Genomic DNA, 18,083 nt, shown 5'->3' on the forward strand with positions numbered 1-18,083 from the left:
TATTTTGTCTGTATTAACTCATATATCTTTCTTACATCATCATGTGTTATTTTTTTTATATTGAATACTTTGGGTCTCCATGGCAGATTTCTCTCATTTTGTATGGAAATGTATGGCCAACAACAAGGCTTACTTCGAATAACGTCACTTTATTGGCAATTATTACGGTACTCCTACTTTTGGCACTGAGGATAGCCTCTTCCCAGATGGTCTGGTCCCAGACATTGCTTTCAAGACATTTAGAAATAAATGACTGAATACAAAGTAGAATTCAGACACAAATTCAACCCAGTGTTTTCCACTGGAAAACCCCCCTGACACATGCTTTGCCAAAAGCAGGGATTCAGGGGCAACTGGGATCTACACCCGTTCAGGATGGATGGGAGAAATGGGTATTCTGGGTATCAGATGGTTGTCCGAAATTGGTATTGGGGTGGGGGAGGGGGTTGGGAGGGGGGCTTCATAATCTCCTGCCCCATCAAACTTTCATGGGCCATTTTTTTTCAAAACCCTGAATGCTTTATTAAAAAATATGCATACATAACACTTTTCCTACACAACAATACAAAACAGTACAATCACTTTTGTAAATAACACGTGAACGCAAACCCACACATCACCCCTTCCCGCCCTAGCCCAAGGAACTTAGAGATGCTACAGTAAGCCCTTAATATTCCCCACCCAGCCCCTACCCACCACCACCACCATCACCTCTGAGAGAGAAATAAGACATAGTTAAATCAGAAACAACTCCCTTGGTAAACTCAGACAAAAGAACAGAGTAGACACCAGGTTGCATACAGACATAGCATTTGCCACCAGCAGGTGAATGATGGGCTCGACTGAAACGCTTGTTTGTGTTCTTTAAGTGTGTATCGTTTGCCTCAAGTCTTCTGACATAACGTAGGGAGTGAAAGAAGTAGTCCATTCTGCAGTCCAGGAGTTGAGATAGAGGTTTCCAGAATGAATATCAGACCATGACATACATAACCTACAGGAAACACCACCGAGTGCCTCAAGTGATTTGGCTTTGATAAAGGATAGATAAGTGGCAACTGCCAATCAACAATGGCACACCAAGAGAGAGATTTCGGTCAATTACACAGACATGCGGTGAAATAGATTTTCACATGAAGGAAACTCTTTAAAGGCGAGGGGTGGATAGTTCGAACCTGATTGATAAAAGGTAACACACTTCCTAAAGACTCTTCCCACTCCTATTGGGATGGGTGTTACTGTGCATATTCATTTTGAAATAGTAGTGGTAGATAAAATGCAACTGAATAAAAAGAACCAAACAAACAAAAAAAATATATATATATAAAAGAAAGATAAAAGGGATTATAAAGATTACAAAAAAAATGAGGACTCCAAATGTCTGGTTATATTTTAATATGATCATACAGGGATAGAGGTCAACCAAAAATGATATAATGTGAACAAAAAATTTAAGTAACAAAAAAGTTCAATAAAAACAGACAGAAAAGCACTGTTTTTAAACATTTTTTTTTACTGTATATCAGTCTGTAGCAAATAGTCATTACATACCCTGAAAAAGGGAAGAAGAAAGCTTTGAATGGTGCACTGAATAACTTGGCTGGAGAGCAAAGGGGGTGTTAATGCTGAATTATCTCTAAGCTCCAAGAGTGGTACCCTTGAGATGAGGCCTCTATGCCTTATATGCGTAAGTTTGAGCTTTATAATGTCTAGAAGATAATCAGTCATTGATTTTTGGGTGCATAGAGGCATAGTGAGGGCTCAATTCCTTTAGCCATCTCCTGTTAGGTTTTAAGTCTTTGCCAATGCAACCTTTTAATCAGATTGGCGAGTATGGCAACCATACGAGAACCTAGACCATTGCAGTAGGTGTGAGAGAGCAAAAAGACCACTCAAAATGCAGTGGAGGTGTCATACATACTGAATGCTTGTGTGCAAGTGTATGAACGGGAAGGCAGTTGTGTATGTGTGTGTGTGTGTGTGTGTGTTTTAGGATTGCAACAACACTCCCTTAACACTGTGGGGGTCAGAGCGTGGTTCTTGTTATTGGTGCCTCTTCACTCTTGCTAACTACTCGTCCAATAATTACAATCATTAACTTTTCATATGAAATGACCCTTTGCTAATAACACAACACTTTACAGCTTTTTGAAGCATGCCTCATTCAAATCGCTCTTTGAAATTTTCTTTTCCCCACAAAGATGATTCAATGCCAATAACTCAGTGCCGTTTGAATGCCACGTGGTAAAGAGAAAAAATTCTATTGTAAAAATTAAAGCCCCAGATTAAAAAAAAGTTTCTTTTTACGAAATGGCTCTCAAGTATTCTTTGTTCCACAGATAGAGGTCCCTATGGGGCTTTGGATAACTTAGAATTGGTTTAAAATCCTCTTTACAATTTTACTATGGGATTAGGAGCAATAGGGAGAGGGTTGGGGGGGGGGGGGGGGGCGAGAATCTTCTGCTGGTGTGAATTGAACACACATACAAAACACGCGCCAATTAAACCTGCACCCACAAATGTCAACTCTCAAACAAATGTGTGCATGCATAATCGCTCTCAGTCACACTCTCACACACACACACACACACACACACACACACACACACACACACACAGAGGAGAGACAGCAGTCACTAGTGTGCAATGCAAGTTGCACTTGAACTCTTTCACATCCGAAAGCATGTCTTTTGAGAAAGGTCATAGTATATGTCCTGACAGTGGAAACCCCTCCTCACCGTCAACGTCTGACGAACCCCCCCTCCCCCCCACACCATTGATATGTGACCTGTCTGTCCTCCTTTTAGGCAGATGTAATGGAGTTGTGCGGTAGCTAGCTCGACAGAGGGGTGGGGGGGGGTGGGGGGGGCTGTCAGTTGGAAACATTACGGCAACTGTCCTTGTTAGAAGTTAAATTAAGGAATAAAAAGTTTGTTTTCCTAATGTCGAGAAACAAAGTGGAATCTTCACGCTAAAGCTTTCCACGGGCACTACTTGAGCTAAGATTCACCTCTTAAATTAGAATAATGCTATGACTATCATAAAAAAATCCAACATTTAGCATAGCCTTTTTTTTGTGTTCTTTGTCAGCTGGTCGGTCAGTCAAGTGTTTTTAACGGTGGATTTTCAGCCTCTGTCCAACAGATCGAATGCGAAGAATATAGCAAGATAAAGGGGAAGAGGAAAACATACATACAGAAGAGTTGCTATATCCCCCTATGCACCATCCTCCCCCAACAACACCCCACCCTTGTCCATGGAGACATTATACAGGTACGTGAGAGACAAACAGGCAGACAGATGTAGTCCAATGAGTAGACGGCTGGTCTGCGGTGTCTGTCTGGAGGCGTCACGGGGACTTGATGTGCTCCGGGCTCAAGGTGGAGGGTGGGTTTCCTTGGAAACTCTGGGAGGACCTGGCATGGCTGTGGCCATGCAGCGAGATGGGGGAAGAAGGGTCAGTTGGAGGAGGAGAACAAGCCGTTACAGCTCACCAGTGGATGGCGGTTGTATCCCGCTGGGCGTTTGACTGGTTTTTCCAGGCCTCTGGGTCGGGATCAGGTTTTGGATGAGGACCTGAAATTTCAGAGTGTCCGTCATCACCTCCACCATTTTGTCTAGGCCAGCCAGGAGACGATTTTTTCTCACTTTTGTTTGCTCTTTTGTCTTGGTGGCTTTTGTTTGTTTTTCTTGACTTGCTTTGGGTTGGTGTTAGATTTTATTTGCCCGTTTAGATTTTATTTTTATTGTAGGATTCTTGGATTGTTGTTAAAGAGAGATGTCATCTGCTCCATCAGTGACTATCAACTGTCCATGTTACTGCAGTTCTCTGAGGAGAAAAAAGAAAAAGTCAGTGAATATAGAGACATAACACATTGTAAATACAGAACATTCTGCATGACAGCAATGTTTTATCAAAAAGCTTTAACTCCTTCTCTCTACAGAATGTTTTAAAATAGTTAATACAAAACTTTTAAACACATTTTTTAGGCTTTAATTGAAACAGTAGCTTTTAGCTCCAGGCCATCTGTTAACTGTCTCAAGTAGCTGCAATCCATGTACATTTTTAACTTAACAAAGCTCACTTGCACAACAGTTCACACCAATAAACTTGGCTGATGTTGCCACTGCTTGTGTAACAAGGAGAATTACCATTCAGTCCGTCCGCCTCTTGCGTGTCGAGGAAGGGTGCAGGACCCCAGACACGCACTGTGCCGTCATCTGAGGCGGAAGCCATGAGTCCTGGGATTGCCGGGTTCCAGCTCACACAGTTAACGGTGCGCGTGTGGCCTGTTAGCTCTGCAATGGGCAGTTCACCACGCCGGTGCCAGATGTACACTTTGTGGTCTGTGGAGAAGGGATGAAAAGGGGCAACATAAAGACATACACAGAAGAAAACATGAGCGTACATGGATAACTGTTACAGATTAGAGCAGCAACATGAAAGGGAAATACTTTTTTTTTCTTTTACAAGCCAACTAACAAATCACTTCCATAGACAGATTTATGTTAAGTCTGTTCATAAAAGTCAATACTACTTCGCTGATCAGAAGTGATTCAGTACACTATGCAGTAAACCAGAAATACTGCCTCGTGGTTGTATGCCTCCGCCAACCAGTGAAGTTGCAGTTTACATCCATGTCTGTCCAGACTCACATAATATTTGTGGTGAAGACTTTGAAGGAATTTAATAAAAGGTATTAAGTGTATTTTGTGGTGAAATGGAAGTTATCACTATACTGATATGTATGATTCCAGTGAATAACTCAGCCCCGGCTCTTCACCCATTCATTGCAAGATTGTCTAGATTCTCAGCTACAGTGGTAAGCAAACCTCTCTAGTCAAGTGCTTTAGGAAAACTGTTCCTTTTGTTTTTGTCTAGCTTGTAATTCATTGTCATTTGCCTCAGCTTTGTTGTTCTCATTCTGCTGTATGTCTACTAGTGTTTACGTTCACTGAGACAAACAAACAAAAAAAAAAAAAGAGTCAAATTCTTTGTATGTGTTCACATGCTTGGCTAATAAAGCTGATTCTGATAGAACACAAAGTTGTAGCCATGCCAGTAGACGATGCTTCAGATACGGATGTTGCTGCAAAGAAGCTACAAATTCTAAAATGTGGAAGCTTCACACACATCTTCAATCCGGCAGCACAAAAGGTCAATACAATCACAACAATTTCAATGTGGACAGATAAGATAAGATAAGTGTCACTGATTCAGTATCCGACCAAATGTGAAATATGGTCACAATCTCCCCTTCTGTTCCTGAGTTATGGTGATGAATAATGGCCAGAAAGTGTTTTTGCAGAAAATTATGATGTCACAGTGAAGTTGACCTTTGACCTTTTGGACATTTATGTGAAACTTTGACATAATTAGCGTATGAATTCTTGAGTTATGGCCAAAAATGTGTTTTGTGAGGTCATAGTGACCTTGACCTTTGACCACCAAAATCTAATCAGTTCATCCTTGAGTCCAAGTGGATGTTTGTGCTAGATGTAATAAAATTCCCTCCAGACGTTCCTGAGATATTGCATTCACAAGAATGGGGCGGACAACCCAAAAACATAAATCTTCCGGCCACGGCTGTCGCTAGCATGGACGCATACAAAGAGATGACTCAAAACTGCACCATGCCACACAAGCCCTAAGTACTACAGTTGGGGTATCATAACAGTGCTTTTTGACTGTACCTTCGCTGCCACTGGCAATGAAGTCTTCGTTATGTCCTCCGAAGCAGGAGTGGATGGTGTAGAAGCCCTGGGTCACACCTTGGTACTTCCTGACCAGCACCCGGTCCTGTAGGTCCCACAGGTGCACTCCCTACAAAAGTTGTAGGGGAATAGACTATTAATTACTGAAACATCCTGTATAATGGTCTCAAAACAAAGTTGCAGTAAATAATACAATACATAATATTGCTAATAGGAGAGTTGGTCAAAAGGCTCACCTGAGTTGCTACATTTAACAAAGCTAATCTTCCGTTCTTTGAAACAGTAAAAGACATGATAGGGTGGTCCTCCTGAACTCTGTAAAGAACATATAAACAAAACATAAGCCAATCAGTTACCATGTATTATAATGTAAATATACAAAAACATAATATTGTAGTTGATATGGAAGCTGATATTGGGTGCTTTTTAACTGCAATTTTCCTTTTTTTTTTTTTCAAAACTTATATATAATATACACATACATGTTTCTGTCCGTAAGGTCCTCAAAGTTGTATCCCCGGATACGTTGGTGGGTGTCTGAGGCCAGCACTGTCCTGCCATCACCCAGGCACCACAGGCACTGCACCCTCACACCCTCCCAGGAGTCCAACAAGTTACCGTCCAGGTCCTGAAAACACAGACAGTAGATGAGCTGCTGGCCCGGATGATGCCGCTAATCAGCTTTCTTACTGCTCAGACACTGACACAGTTGGAACAATCACACAGTTTGAAAACACACTAGAGTTTAAGGAAGATGTGGGCCAGTGTCTGAACATTTCAGATTTGATGTGAGACTTACAAATATAGGCCAGTCCATTTCAGAATAACATGGCTTGTCACACAACACCAATTAAACAGCTGCACATTTTGGCGTTTCCATTACACTTTTGCAGTTTGGCACTTTTTTATAAACGTGTGACAAGTTAAAATATTCATTACTAGCAATTTACATAAATTGTCAACTGCACAGAGACCTGTTCAGGCACAAAATACACAAGCATGTACCATCATGCTAGTGAAATGTGAAAAAAAGCCCCACCCACACCTTTATGGGTTCATCGGGTTCATGACCAGCAAATCAACACATGGAAGGATCCAATTATCTTGAAGCTGTCTGTTAAAGGTAAGAGCAACACTTGGGTATGTTTAACAGCTGCTATACATATACCATGACTCACATACAGTGCCCCCCCCTTTCCTGTGAGCCTCCTCCGCCTTTAAAAAACACACCAGGCATTCAGCACTGATAGAATACAGGAGTGATACATAACTCTCAAGAGGAAAAAGGACAAATATTGATACAACACTATACAAAATGATCCATCCACTTACACATTGATAGAACTGTCCCCTCTGTCCTCCGGTGACAAAGCGTTTGCCGTCGGGGTTCCAGGCCACACTTGTCAGACTGTCTTCATGGGATTGGGACATTTTGGTCCGCAGCTCCCCCGTCTGGTCAACAAGAGGATCGGCAGAGACAGCAGGGGAGCAGAAAAGAAGAGAGAAATAGGGGGGAGGGGAGACAGCGAGAAGAAGCATTAAATAAGAATGGGGGAGGGGTACATAAAAAGAATGGGGAGGGGCAGTGATGGGAGGAGAGGTCATTGAGTACACAGCCTAGAGCAGATCTATAGGAGGCTTGAGGCGTGTTTTTCTCTGAGGGAGCCAATTGTTTACTCAATTTGAAGGACATCTCAAGTCTTTGACAACACCAACACTCTGCTTTTCTAACTATTTTCGCCATGATGCACATTGGTAAAACAGTAGCTGGCATATTGGTGGCACTATTGGTTAAAATGTATCATAAATATAGGATCATGTAAAGCTTAAAACAGAATAGTGTGAAATGTTGTGTATAAATGTTACCTGAACGTTCCAAAGCCAGAGCTCAGAGCAGTCATCAGGTCCACAGGCGATCAGGTTGGTGTCATCGGGACTCCAGGCTAAGTAGGAGACACCGTACGCATGACCCTCCAGAGTTCGCAGCAGCTTCAGCTGGTGGCTCTCCTGCACAAAAATATGACGGAAGATGATAATAAGATATATTCATACACGTTGAAGGCTTAGCCCTCTTATGTGGTGATGCTAAGATAACAAGTACTCAAACCAAAGTCAAACAGGTGCAAATTAGTTGTTGAGAAGTTACATGACATTAAGTGGGAAAACTCAACAAGATTCCAGACTGCTCCAAATGTATAACTAACCCCAGTTGACATTAAAGTCAAAAGAATCTTTTAAAAGAAGTCTTTCAGACGTCTGAGTCAACTACAAAGACTTTTTTATAAAAACAGATGCCAGCACTGGTTCTCCATTACAGAAAGGATACAAATGTGTAATAAATAGTAATTAAACTGAAATACTGACAGACTACATCTAAGGGCTAAAGAGCGGTAACAGTATTTCTGCAGATATTGTTTTGATAATGGAAAAAATAACTACATCAAAGAGACACGTGATAATCTTTGTTCTACTACACAAAGACAATTTACACATGACACCTAGAAGCCCTATCACCACATTCCTGTAGGGTAACTCTAGCTGTGGATTAAATCATAAAACGGAGAAAACCTGTGTTTTTTTAGGCATCTTTCATACTCACCGGGTCCACTTGCCAAATAATGACAGTAGTGTCTTTGGAGCCAGTGGCTAGTTTGGTGCCATCATTTGAGAATTTGCAGAACCACACCTCATTACAGTGCTCTGTCAGAATCTGCTGGGTGTAACAGGGGAACTGCTTCCTGTGACACGCAAGAAAGACTAAAGGTTAAATCTTCATTGTGTAAGTAAGCAATGTTAGGTGTTCTTATATAGTCTATATCTCAACATGGTGCAAGTTAGGGGGGGAGAAAATTAGAAAGGATAAACTTAAGGAACAACAACATGGGGAAGCACAGCAAGAAGTGGAGCCATAAAAAGAGAACAAGACACCAGAGACATAAAAATCAAGAGGGTAAATCAGACCTTCAACACAGTAGACAACATTTTGGCAACGCAAGGTAATGTTTTCAGTGCAGGTGCCTTAATATTTTATTTTTATAACAGAAGGTTGACTGACATCCATTATCAGATTCTGCAACATGAGTCCATAGTGTGTTGAGCAACAGGCTAGATGTGCAGTACTGACCTGCTGCAGACATGGTCGAGGAGCAGAGAGACTGAGTCCAGGTTATTGTCTAGCTTGGTGTTATGATACAGGCAGCGGTCCCTCTGCAGCTCCACTGCTTGCCGCAGCAGGGTCTGCAGCCGCCGTGGGGGCAGCATCACAGACGGTGGCAGGTATGCTACAAGGAGAGATAAAACCGGACTAGTTCATCCTGCTTATGGATCACATGTGCTGTAGTATTGTAGTCAGGAAGTATATGTTAACTCTACAGAGTCAGTGTGTGAACCTGTCTCCTCACTCTGTAATTTGTCCAGCAGTCGGCAACGTGAGGCAGTGCCCTTGCCCTCCCACTCTGCCTTGGCCCTCAGGTCCTCAGCATGGCTACACATTAGGTACCTGCAGGAAGACGCAAAGCACACAGCTTAAGCAAAATGACAAAACACTGAGAGGAAACAATAACGTACATGGCAAGATCATAAAATAATACAACACAAAAAAATAATACGATCAGTTGTCAGCAAGAGGTGAGCAGAAACAAAAACTGTCACAAAATTGTGATTAGTATGGAGGGAAACTGTCAAGTACAGATTACTCAGAGCAACACTAGTACTACACCCAGTGCAGAACAGATCCGATTTCATACAGATGAACAACAAAAAATGAATGCAACCTCTAGTTGCTAGAAATCCTATATGCTGTAGAACCTTAAATGAGGAAATTGAGTGCACTGAATGCAGGTATTGTTTGAGAAATGACAGAAATACATCAACAGCGTCAAGGGCACATTTGGATACAGCCGGCTGATAGACCTAAGACAAGTGACAGATCAATAAATTATTCAGTCAATTGAGTGACAGACTGTTAAGAAGAACAAGCTTGTAGGTAGTGTTGAGTGATCGATGCCCACTAATTGATTACGTAATGGAATGACAAGAATTTGTTTGCTGAGAGCACTGGTGCTGTGCATTGATCAGACTGTGGATTAGATGATCCTATAGCTAGTGACACCATTGTTCAGTATGTCAGAAGAACAAATTCAACATATAATATGTATGTTGGAGAATCAAATTAATAATAAACTAAATCACAGAGGAACATTGATCCATGCTACTGATTTTTAAAATGTTGTGAAAGCAAGACAAAATTTGGCACATTATTCACCAAGAAGAACTTTTTTAGTAAAATCTAAACTTTTACTATATAGTTGCCATAAGTGTATATTTATTGACTATAGAGGTATCTGAGAGGTACAGTAGATGGATATATATTCTCTATATACTGCAGCTGTTTATAGGTGAGTATTAGTACAGAAAGGGTGAAGTGTCTGATGACCGCTATGAGAAAGATGCAATATTATAACTGTAGCAGTACCCGCTGAGTACGTGGATGCGATCTGTGTTGTACTTGAGTGGCGTCAGCTCTCCCCGTAGCACCTGCAGAGCCTCCAGGACTTTGCCGTCCTCCAGATACTCTAGGTACTTCTGCTGCAGCAGCAAGAACTTCATACGCTGAGTAGAAGAGCAGAAAAGACAGATTGTGAAGCGCGAGTATAGAGAAAAGATTTTAAAAGGATATAGGAGGAAGAAACAAATTAGCTCAAAACCACAGGAGGAACCAAACACACATGAACTACTGTGTTTCCCTTTAACATTTGTGAGAAGACATATGGACATATAAACTTTCAAAAAGCACCACAGAAATAAATCACCTTAGTCTAAAATTAAATTCATGTCATCAAAACTCTAAGGCGTGGTAACTTATTGCAAGGCTGCATGTTCTCATTATCAGAATATATTTATAGATGTGCCCAAGACATATGGTAATGTTAACATGAACAGTGTTTACCAGTAACTTCTGCTGGTCAACATTGTGGTATTACAGGGAAACTTTGTCAATTTTCAACTGTATCATTACAATGTGGTTATTATGCAAATGAACAACGTTTAACTTCCCTCCATGTTGCCTGCACCCAGAGCTCCCCACTCGTTTGCCCACATATGTCCACCAGGTGATGCAAAACGTGTCATCTAGCAGACTTTGGAGATGTGCCTTAACACTACAAACTATGTTTCCTCATTTTCAGTAGTGGTGCCTTCAAAGATGGTAAAATGCAGGTCTCCCAAAACACTCCTGTCTACCATGTTACGCCAGCGGTAGGAAAAGAAAAGCAGTCCCTAAAATATCATACTACTAAATACTTTAAAATATCAGTATATTTGGAAGAAAACTAGTTTCACGATACAAGGCGGAAGATCATGCTGTTGAATCAGACACAACAGAGTCTGGACGAGGAAGCAACCACTGGGCCGGCGAAGCTAAGCTAAGCTAAGCTGCTAAGTTTCTCCGTGATTTCATCCAGACGAGTTGAATCCAACACAAAAAACCCCCACTAGCTCTACTTACAGTATCAAAGCAGAGATGTGGCGTCACTATTACAATTAGTGACACCAAATATAGTGCTGTGTAATCAGACAAAACAGAGTACGGAAGAGGAATCGACTACAGGAGCTGACTCTGTTCTCTGAGAATATGATATCGGACTTTACCAACTCTGAATACAGAGCAGCATATCAGTGACTGTGTTACCTTTAACTTGTTGCATCCAGCTTTGAGCACAATCTGTTCTGGCTCATCGTCATCCAAAACAGGTAAAAGAAACAGTGGAGTTAGAAACACTGGTACGAAATATCAAGACTCGATGAGGAAAAAAGTTTTGTGAATAAGCCTCAGGAAAGATATATAACGCTGCTCACTTTGTCTTTGCTGACTGGTCGTCAAGACACCATGAGTAGCTCACTGGAAACTCATTGTGAGAGACATGCGCAAGGCATTCTGGTTGTTGTAGGATTCCCCCCTTAAGAGCAGTATGGGAAATCTACAGCCTTTCTCCTCAGTTTTCTCTAGTCATAGGGCACCAATTTCAAAAATAATTGCACAATTCTACTACACAGGTGACCTAGTTTTAAGAAATCATCATATCCACAGCGGTGACTTTTTCCTTTAAGAGTCTCTGTCTTATCTCAGGTATGCAGCATGAACCGCAGCCCTGCAAGCACAGTTAGACCCACTAAACATAAATTCAAGAAAAACATCCACCCACAAAAGAGTGCATCTCCTGAACAACTAAACCTGTGGTATGCTGCAAGTAAATGACTCCTAGCATTGCAATGAAAATCATGTTGACAATGACAACACTAACCTGCTACAACTCAAGACCTAAAATGGCTACCCACATTGCAGATACAGATGAAAATCAACAACTACAACCACCCTCTCAATAAACCAGCTGGCAATGGCAGCTAGACAGACTTCAGATAGAGAGCAGCAGGCACTTAACTGAGACACAGGGGACCATTTTTGGAGCTCATCTTGTCTGCTAATTAGCATGCTAGCTGGGGCTAATTAGCGTGAGTAGAGTACATAATTCCAAACCAACACTGTAAAGTAGTTTCTGTTCAACAAATCGTCACACTACCATTTTGTTTAGGATACAATAAATGTACTCATTTTATCATTCCCTATGAACAAGAAATGATACAAGGAGTCTTACAGACATCCAACAAACTTGAAATTTGCAGAGAAGGCAAAATATTTTTCTGAAAATGCTTTTTTTTTTGTTTTTGTTTACAGAGATGTTCCTAGATCCATCTTTCCAACATTCCCTACTACCTAATTGCCATTTTCCCAGCTGTGAGTAGCTCCTGTATTTCCACTGTGCACTGCATTATGGAACAATAGCACATGCAAAATAATTAAAATTTGCATGTATACTGAAATATCTGAGTATACTTCATCACTTTTTCAGAGTAAACATACTCAAAGCCCTGTTGAAATGTCTATGTAGTGTGAGATTGGGGAAAATCAATTGTGGTTATACTCGCACAATAGCATCTGAATTAACAATATTTCAAATACAAACAAAGAATCTTCATTCAATCACATCATCCCGAAAATCTCAGTAAACACTACAGGCCTATTTTCCATCCATTCGTTTCAACCAATCTAAGGACACTGCGGTGGTTTCGTGCTTGCAACAAAATAGAACCGCATTTTGCCTAAAAACAACAATCATACACTCATTCCCTAAAGCGAATGCGGTGTCCATTTGTGCTGCTACACTTTCCGAGGCGTTATCCAGAACATTTTGCTTCCAATGTTCCACAACAAGAACCTGCAGCCTTGCATTATGGCGGTACCATTCTAGAAACAGTTCAGGTTTGGGTAAAGGGAGCTTACCACAATAGCGTTGGGCGAATGCATCAGTGCTCTCAGCTCATTGAGATCATTCTCAGCCTGGACCAAAACAAAGAGGGTGATGGAGGGGAGAGACACAGAGAAATAGTTAGCTCAGCAGTTTCCACGCTTGCACAGAAAAAAAAAAAAAAAAAAACTCATCACATGAGCTGTAATACAGATCTTATGTTCACGGTCTTGTTGAGGATGAGTTAATTAATAATAGCGGAAGTGATGTTGATATGCTGTGATCATATTTCTAAAAGCTAACATTAAAAGACAACCTTTATGTTCGCAGATTCTAGTAGCTGTCAAAAAATACTTGGCTTTTACTACTCTGCCAGTTAACTTGAGCTATGGAATCAAAAAGTAAGTGGCTACTTTGCTATTGGCTATATCCTGTCAAACACATCCAAAGATTTACCATCATTTGGCTCAAGGCTGGCGCTAGTTTTCCAGCTTGCAGTACTGACATAGATGAGTCCATTATTCAAGAAGATTCACGAGGCCATTTTAATAAGATGTACACTTTTATAACCCTCATCTCTAAAATATTGGAATGAGAATTCTGCAGCAAGAGCAGGATAAGACAATTAAGACAATAATATAATAAAGCCAATTACATGAAAACTATTCTGAATGTGCAAACGCATAAAAATAATGTTTTTGAATCCCACATTATTGGGTCTAATGGAGCCTTACAATCCTGCAATAATGCACTGCTATGCCTCCGGTTTTCCGATTAACATTAATTTTGGCAATAAGATATAATAATAATTGACACATAATGGATCACATACCTTGTAATTGTGTTGCAAGACTTTTCAGTACACAAAATAATTACTTTAACATACACTCTTACTTCGAAATTTAAGATGAGTTGACCGAGTAAACGTTCTTCTCAACCACAAGAAGTCTGGCTTTTTCCAAACAAGCTCTCAATATTAATGACTATAAGAAGATGAACCTACCCTTCTGACAAACAGGATACATTACATAAACTCTGTGGTTGACCATTACATAATTATTATAGAGCTATGTGCACTTTAAATGTTGTTGTTCTCCTAAAGTCATATACCACTTTAGTAAGAGCTGTTGGTCAAGAAATTGGTAATTGTCAGCCATGTGTATCACACGTATTTAACACAAATAAAGCAAACTATGCAGACCACTTAAACTATGCTTTTGCAAACCTATCTTCGACAACTCCCGACAGGAGTCATATTTCCTTTTGTCAATAAGTCATATGAGAAGACTTTGATCTGCGAGGATACATATCTGTTTCTTTCTTGACCAAACAAGCTCTTCATGTCACAGTATGCAGTCAGCAGATCACTAGGAAGGACCCCAGTTCCCTCTCTATCAAAAACGACTGCTATTATGTCACCATGGTAACCCAAAACTAACCTTGTCCCACTCCCCCTCCATGACATGGTTGCGGAACTTGGTAGCTGAGGGGTGTTCCAGTCTGCAGCCTGATTCCTGCATCAGCAGGTCCACTGTCTGACTGCAGCGAGAAATGTAGAGAGACAGACACAGAAAGACAGGAAGAGGGGCAGACAAAGTTAGGCAGACGTATAGACACAAGACAGATAGAATATAAGAAAGAAGAGTTTTTAGAGTTTTTAAAACTTAAGAATCAGCCACAGAGATGATATTTCAGCTTTTAAAGCACAGTCAGTACTATGAGAACCTGAGCTCAATCAGCATTATGTTGTTATCTTATGATATATGAAGCGTCATTTCAAGGCAGATTATTCAACTTTTAGTAATTGTCTCTAGCATTTCCGTCATGTCAGATTATGTCATATTTACAAGTATAGAGAAATAAGTGAGTGGGAGATCTACAACAATAATTTTAGCACGGGGGCAATATTAACGTCATTAGCTGACAATGGCACAAATGCATTTTTGTGGCCAAGATCGTCTGGAGGAAGCCAGCCCAGAGCAGTTGTGTCATCAGAGCATTGTTTGTGGACAGCAGGAGGTCCATCAATGTGAATTGAGCTTTCACTGCAGTTGACATCACCATATCAGCCTGTCAACCATGAACCATAACCATCTGTCCAAACACCACATCTCTGCACACTCCACCTACACAAACAGGTCTGCTGGGGTGTGTATGTGTATGTGTGTGTGTGATAATGAAAGTGGGTTGGGGATGGGGGGATAGCTGACACCTTCAGCATGATGACATCATTCTCAGGTATCAATGGAGTGGCGCAGCAGCTCTGTGTTGAGCCTCTCATCCAGCTGGCTGCTACACTGATTTCACTTGCATTTCCCCAGCTGAAATATGGGGGCTCTGTTTCATACCAGGCAATACCATGTATCCCCCTAACCCACCCTCTCTGTAAACATACTGATGTTAGACTGTCTTTTACAGTGCTTTGTAATGGCAGCTACACTTTCTCTGCTGGGTGCAAGAGATCAGCGGGTGTCTATCTGTCCAATTGTGTCTACCACAGCCACTTTGAAGAAGAGGGCTAGACATACATTTTTTGAAAACCCCACTATGCTATAATTAGATTCAAGCACAGCCTTTCCATCTGAAACAGCTGGCAGAAGGAGCATTCCTCAGCCGCCATGAAACCAGCCGATTCTGTTAAATTCAGGACCAACTGTCGCCCATGGTACCGGCTGCAATCTTTAAATAAATAGGAGCCTTAATACATGCATGACACTGTTTGTGACTGACTGTTGACACATTGATCTGACAGTGACAAAAAATGAAGACAGTAATCTAAGAAGAAAGTTGTTATGTTCATGACATAGCTACATAAAATGGTGATTAACATGATGGATTTAAGAGTTGCTCGAAATGACAGCTCAAGATGTGCAAAGAGTGCACTGAGAATACTAAAATAACCAGGACTGTTTTTATAACCATGCTCGTTATAACAAAGTGGTCGACCTATTAATGTTAGTCCAGCAGAAAACATGTTATTTTTCCCGAGGCAGCCCAAGCTGGAAAAATGAAGAAAACCCACCATCAAAGCGAAAACCGACGTTGACAATCCGCACATTAACATTTCCTTCACAATTTTGCGCAATAGCCCTCGAAGCGCAAACATATACACTACAAACTCAACAATCCTGCTTGTGTGTTTAATTAAACAGCTAAATTTATTCCCCTTGTTTTCATGACATTGATTTTCTGCTTTGCAAAACACAACAAGTCAGCGGATTTTGTTTTTTCTCTGAATAAACGTTACTAACGTTAGATGATGTAATGCCTCTTATTCAGTGCGAAATCTATAACGTTAATTAACACATCGCGGCGTAACTGGCACATAAAACACGGTTCAACCCTCGATTGATGTGTTTAGCAGCCAAATGTTCTGAATCTGTGTTTTTGTGATTGTGTAGCAGTTTAATGTCAGGACACAACACCTCAGCGCATGCTAGTGCTGTTAGCGACCAAAGCTAACTGTTATTGTGCAAGATGGACCCCTTCTTTCTACCAACTGCCGAGCTCACAGGCTAACTGCCCCATCCCCCCATGTTTGTGTCTGTCAAGCGCACTAACAGCGCTTTTATCAACTGCTATTTCGCAGTTTAACAAAAAAGAACCGTTAACTGGATTACACTTCATATGCTGAACGTGAGCAGTAGGTGCTTTTGTGGGTTTTTCCTCGACTGACACATTGAATAAACTTACTTCAGCCCTAGTCCGTGGAGATGTTGCCCTATTAATCGTATGACATCTTCCTCCGCCTGCGAAAGTCGTTTCTTCTTTTTCAGCGAGCCGACCTCCGAGCTCGAAGCCGTAGAGGCAGCCGAAGTCCCCGTACCGGGCCCGGTTGAAGACCCGTTACTGGTACCGACACTATTCCCGTTGTCTGTGCTGGAGAGAAGCCCGTTGGAGTGGGTTCCGCCGGCCGTGGACGACTCCCCGTTTTGTGCGCTGTTTAGGCAGGGAAGCTCGGAGGATTCTTGTCCCTGTCCTGCTCCGTTTGCCTGCATGCTGCTGCTGAGGTTGTTGACAACACTGCGGTTAAAGTGGATGGCAGAGGTGGCTTGAGAGTGTGTAGCAAGTCCTAAGACAACTCCGGACGGGCCTGTTACAACTGCTGAAGCCCCGGGCTCTCCTGCTCCCTCCGCCGCCGAGGCTCGGTGCTTCTTCCGCGGGGGCGGCGACGCTCCGCCGGTGTCCGAGTCGGAGGAGGAGGAAGCGGAGGCCAGAGTTTCCTCACCGAGAGCGGCCGTGGTTAGAAGCCGGCGGAGCTCCGGGTGGGAAATGAAGAAGTAGCTTCCAGATTTGAGGCCTCGTTGTCGGGCTCAGCGCGGACTGTCACTGTGGAGGTTCTGTCAGTTAGCCCGTTTTTGTTGTTGTTTCTCTCAAAACAGCTGCAGCTCTAATGGAGTCCTGACGCCCTGACGTAACCGGAAATTCCTACACTACCATGCTTCCGGGTAGAATTATAATCCATGGTTGGTGCCTGAGAATTAATTATCATAATAATGAACTAACAACAATAAAACATCACATTAAAATTCATTCGAATGTCTCCAGAGACTTGACTTCAATACATCCTGAATTTGAAATGGACTCTAAATGTGTGAACCTCAAATTTACTCTCCACAGGTGTCCAGTTTACCTCTCTAACTAATTAAACCACAAACATCAATAATAATTTAATAATAATGATATTCTAATAATCAATAAATCACAAATAGTCAGACGTAGACCCAGAATAATCATCTCCAAAAATATTGTACCTAATAGTAAAATGTATGACAGTCAGGGCTGGAAGGTTTTTAGATTTTGGGATATAAAAGTTGATCACTAAATGGGAAATATCAGACACACAATAAAAAAAAATAATAATAATAAAAAAAAAATCAACAATAGCTATTACTGACCTGACCATATTTAAATATGAAGCCAATGTTGCGTTTGTGGGAGCAAATGCCAAGACACATTCTTTGTATGCTTGCATACTTGGCAAAGAAACAGATTCTGATTCTGATTGAATAAATTAATCAATGGCTGAATAAATAAATAATAATAAAAAAAGTGGCTAGAGAAACC

General features: G+C 41.3%; 1 protein-coding gene across 1 annotated transcript; it reads right to left on the minus strand.

Moving 5' to 3' along the window:
• Positions 1-1,028: 1,028 nt before the first annotated feature.
• Positions 1,029-17,329, minus strand: wdr26b (WD repeat domain 26b). Its single transcript, XM_044376920.1, has 14 exons — positions 16,710-17,329; positions 14,456-14,555; positions 13,052-13,108; positions 10,187-10,323; positions 9,114-9,211; positions 8,837-8,993; positions 8,312-8,450; positions 7,579-7,719; positions 7,045-7,164; positions 6,195-6,340; positions 5,949-6,027; positions 5,692-5,821; positions 4,150-4,344; positions 1,029-3,826 (listed from the first exon to the last, which is right to left on the minus strand). The coding sequence occupies exons 1-14, from the start codon at positions 17,012-17,014 to the stop codon at positions 3,801-3,803; spliced, it is 1,830 nt and encodes a 609-aa protein (XP_044232855.1). The 5' UTR covers positions 17,015-17,329; the 3' UTR covers positions 1,029-3,800.
• Between the last annotated feature and the right edge of the window lie 754 nt (positions 17,330-18,083).

The sequence above is a fragment of the Thunnus albacares genome, chromosome 16 (genome assembly GCF_914725855.1).
Source record: "Thunnus albacares chromosome 16, fThuAlb1.1, whole genome shotgun sequence".
In the NCBI taxonomy this organism is placed as follows: Eukaryota; Metazoa; Chordata; class Actinopteri; order Scombriformes; family Scombridae; genus Thunnus; species Thunnus albacares.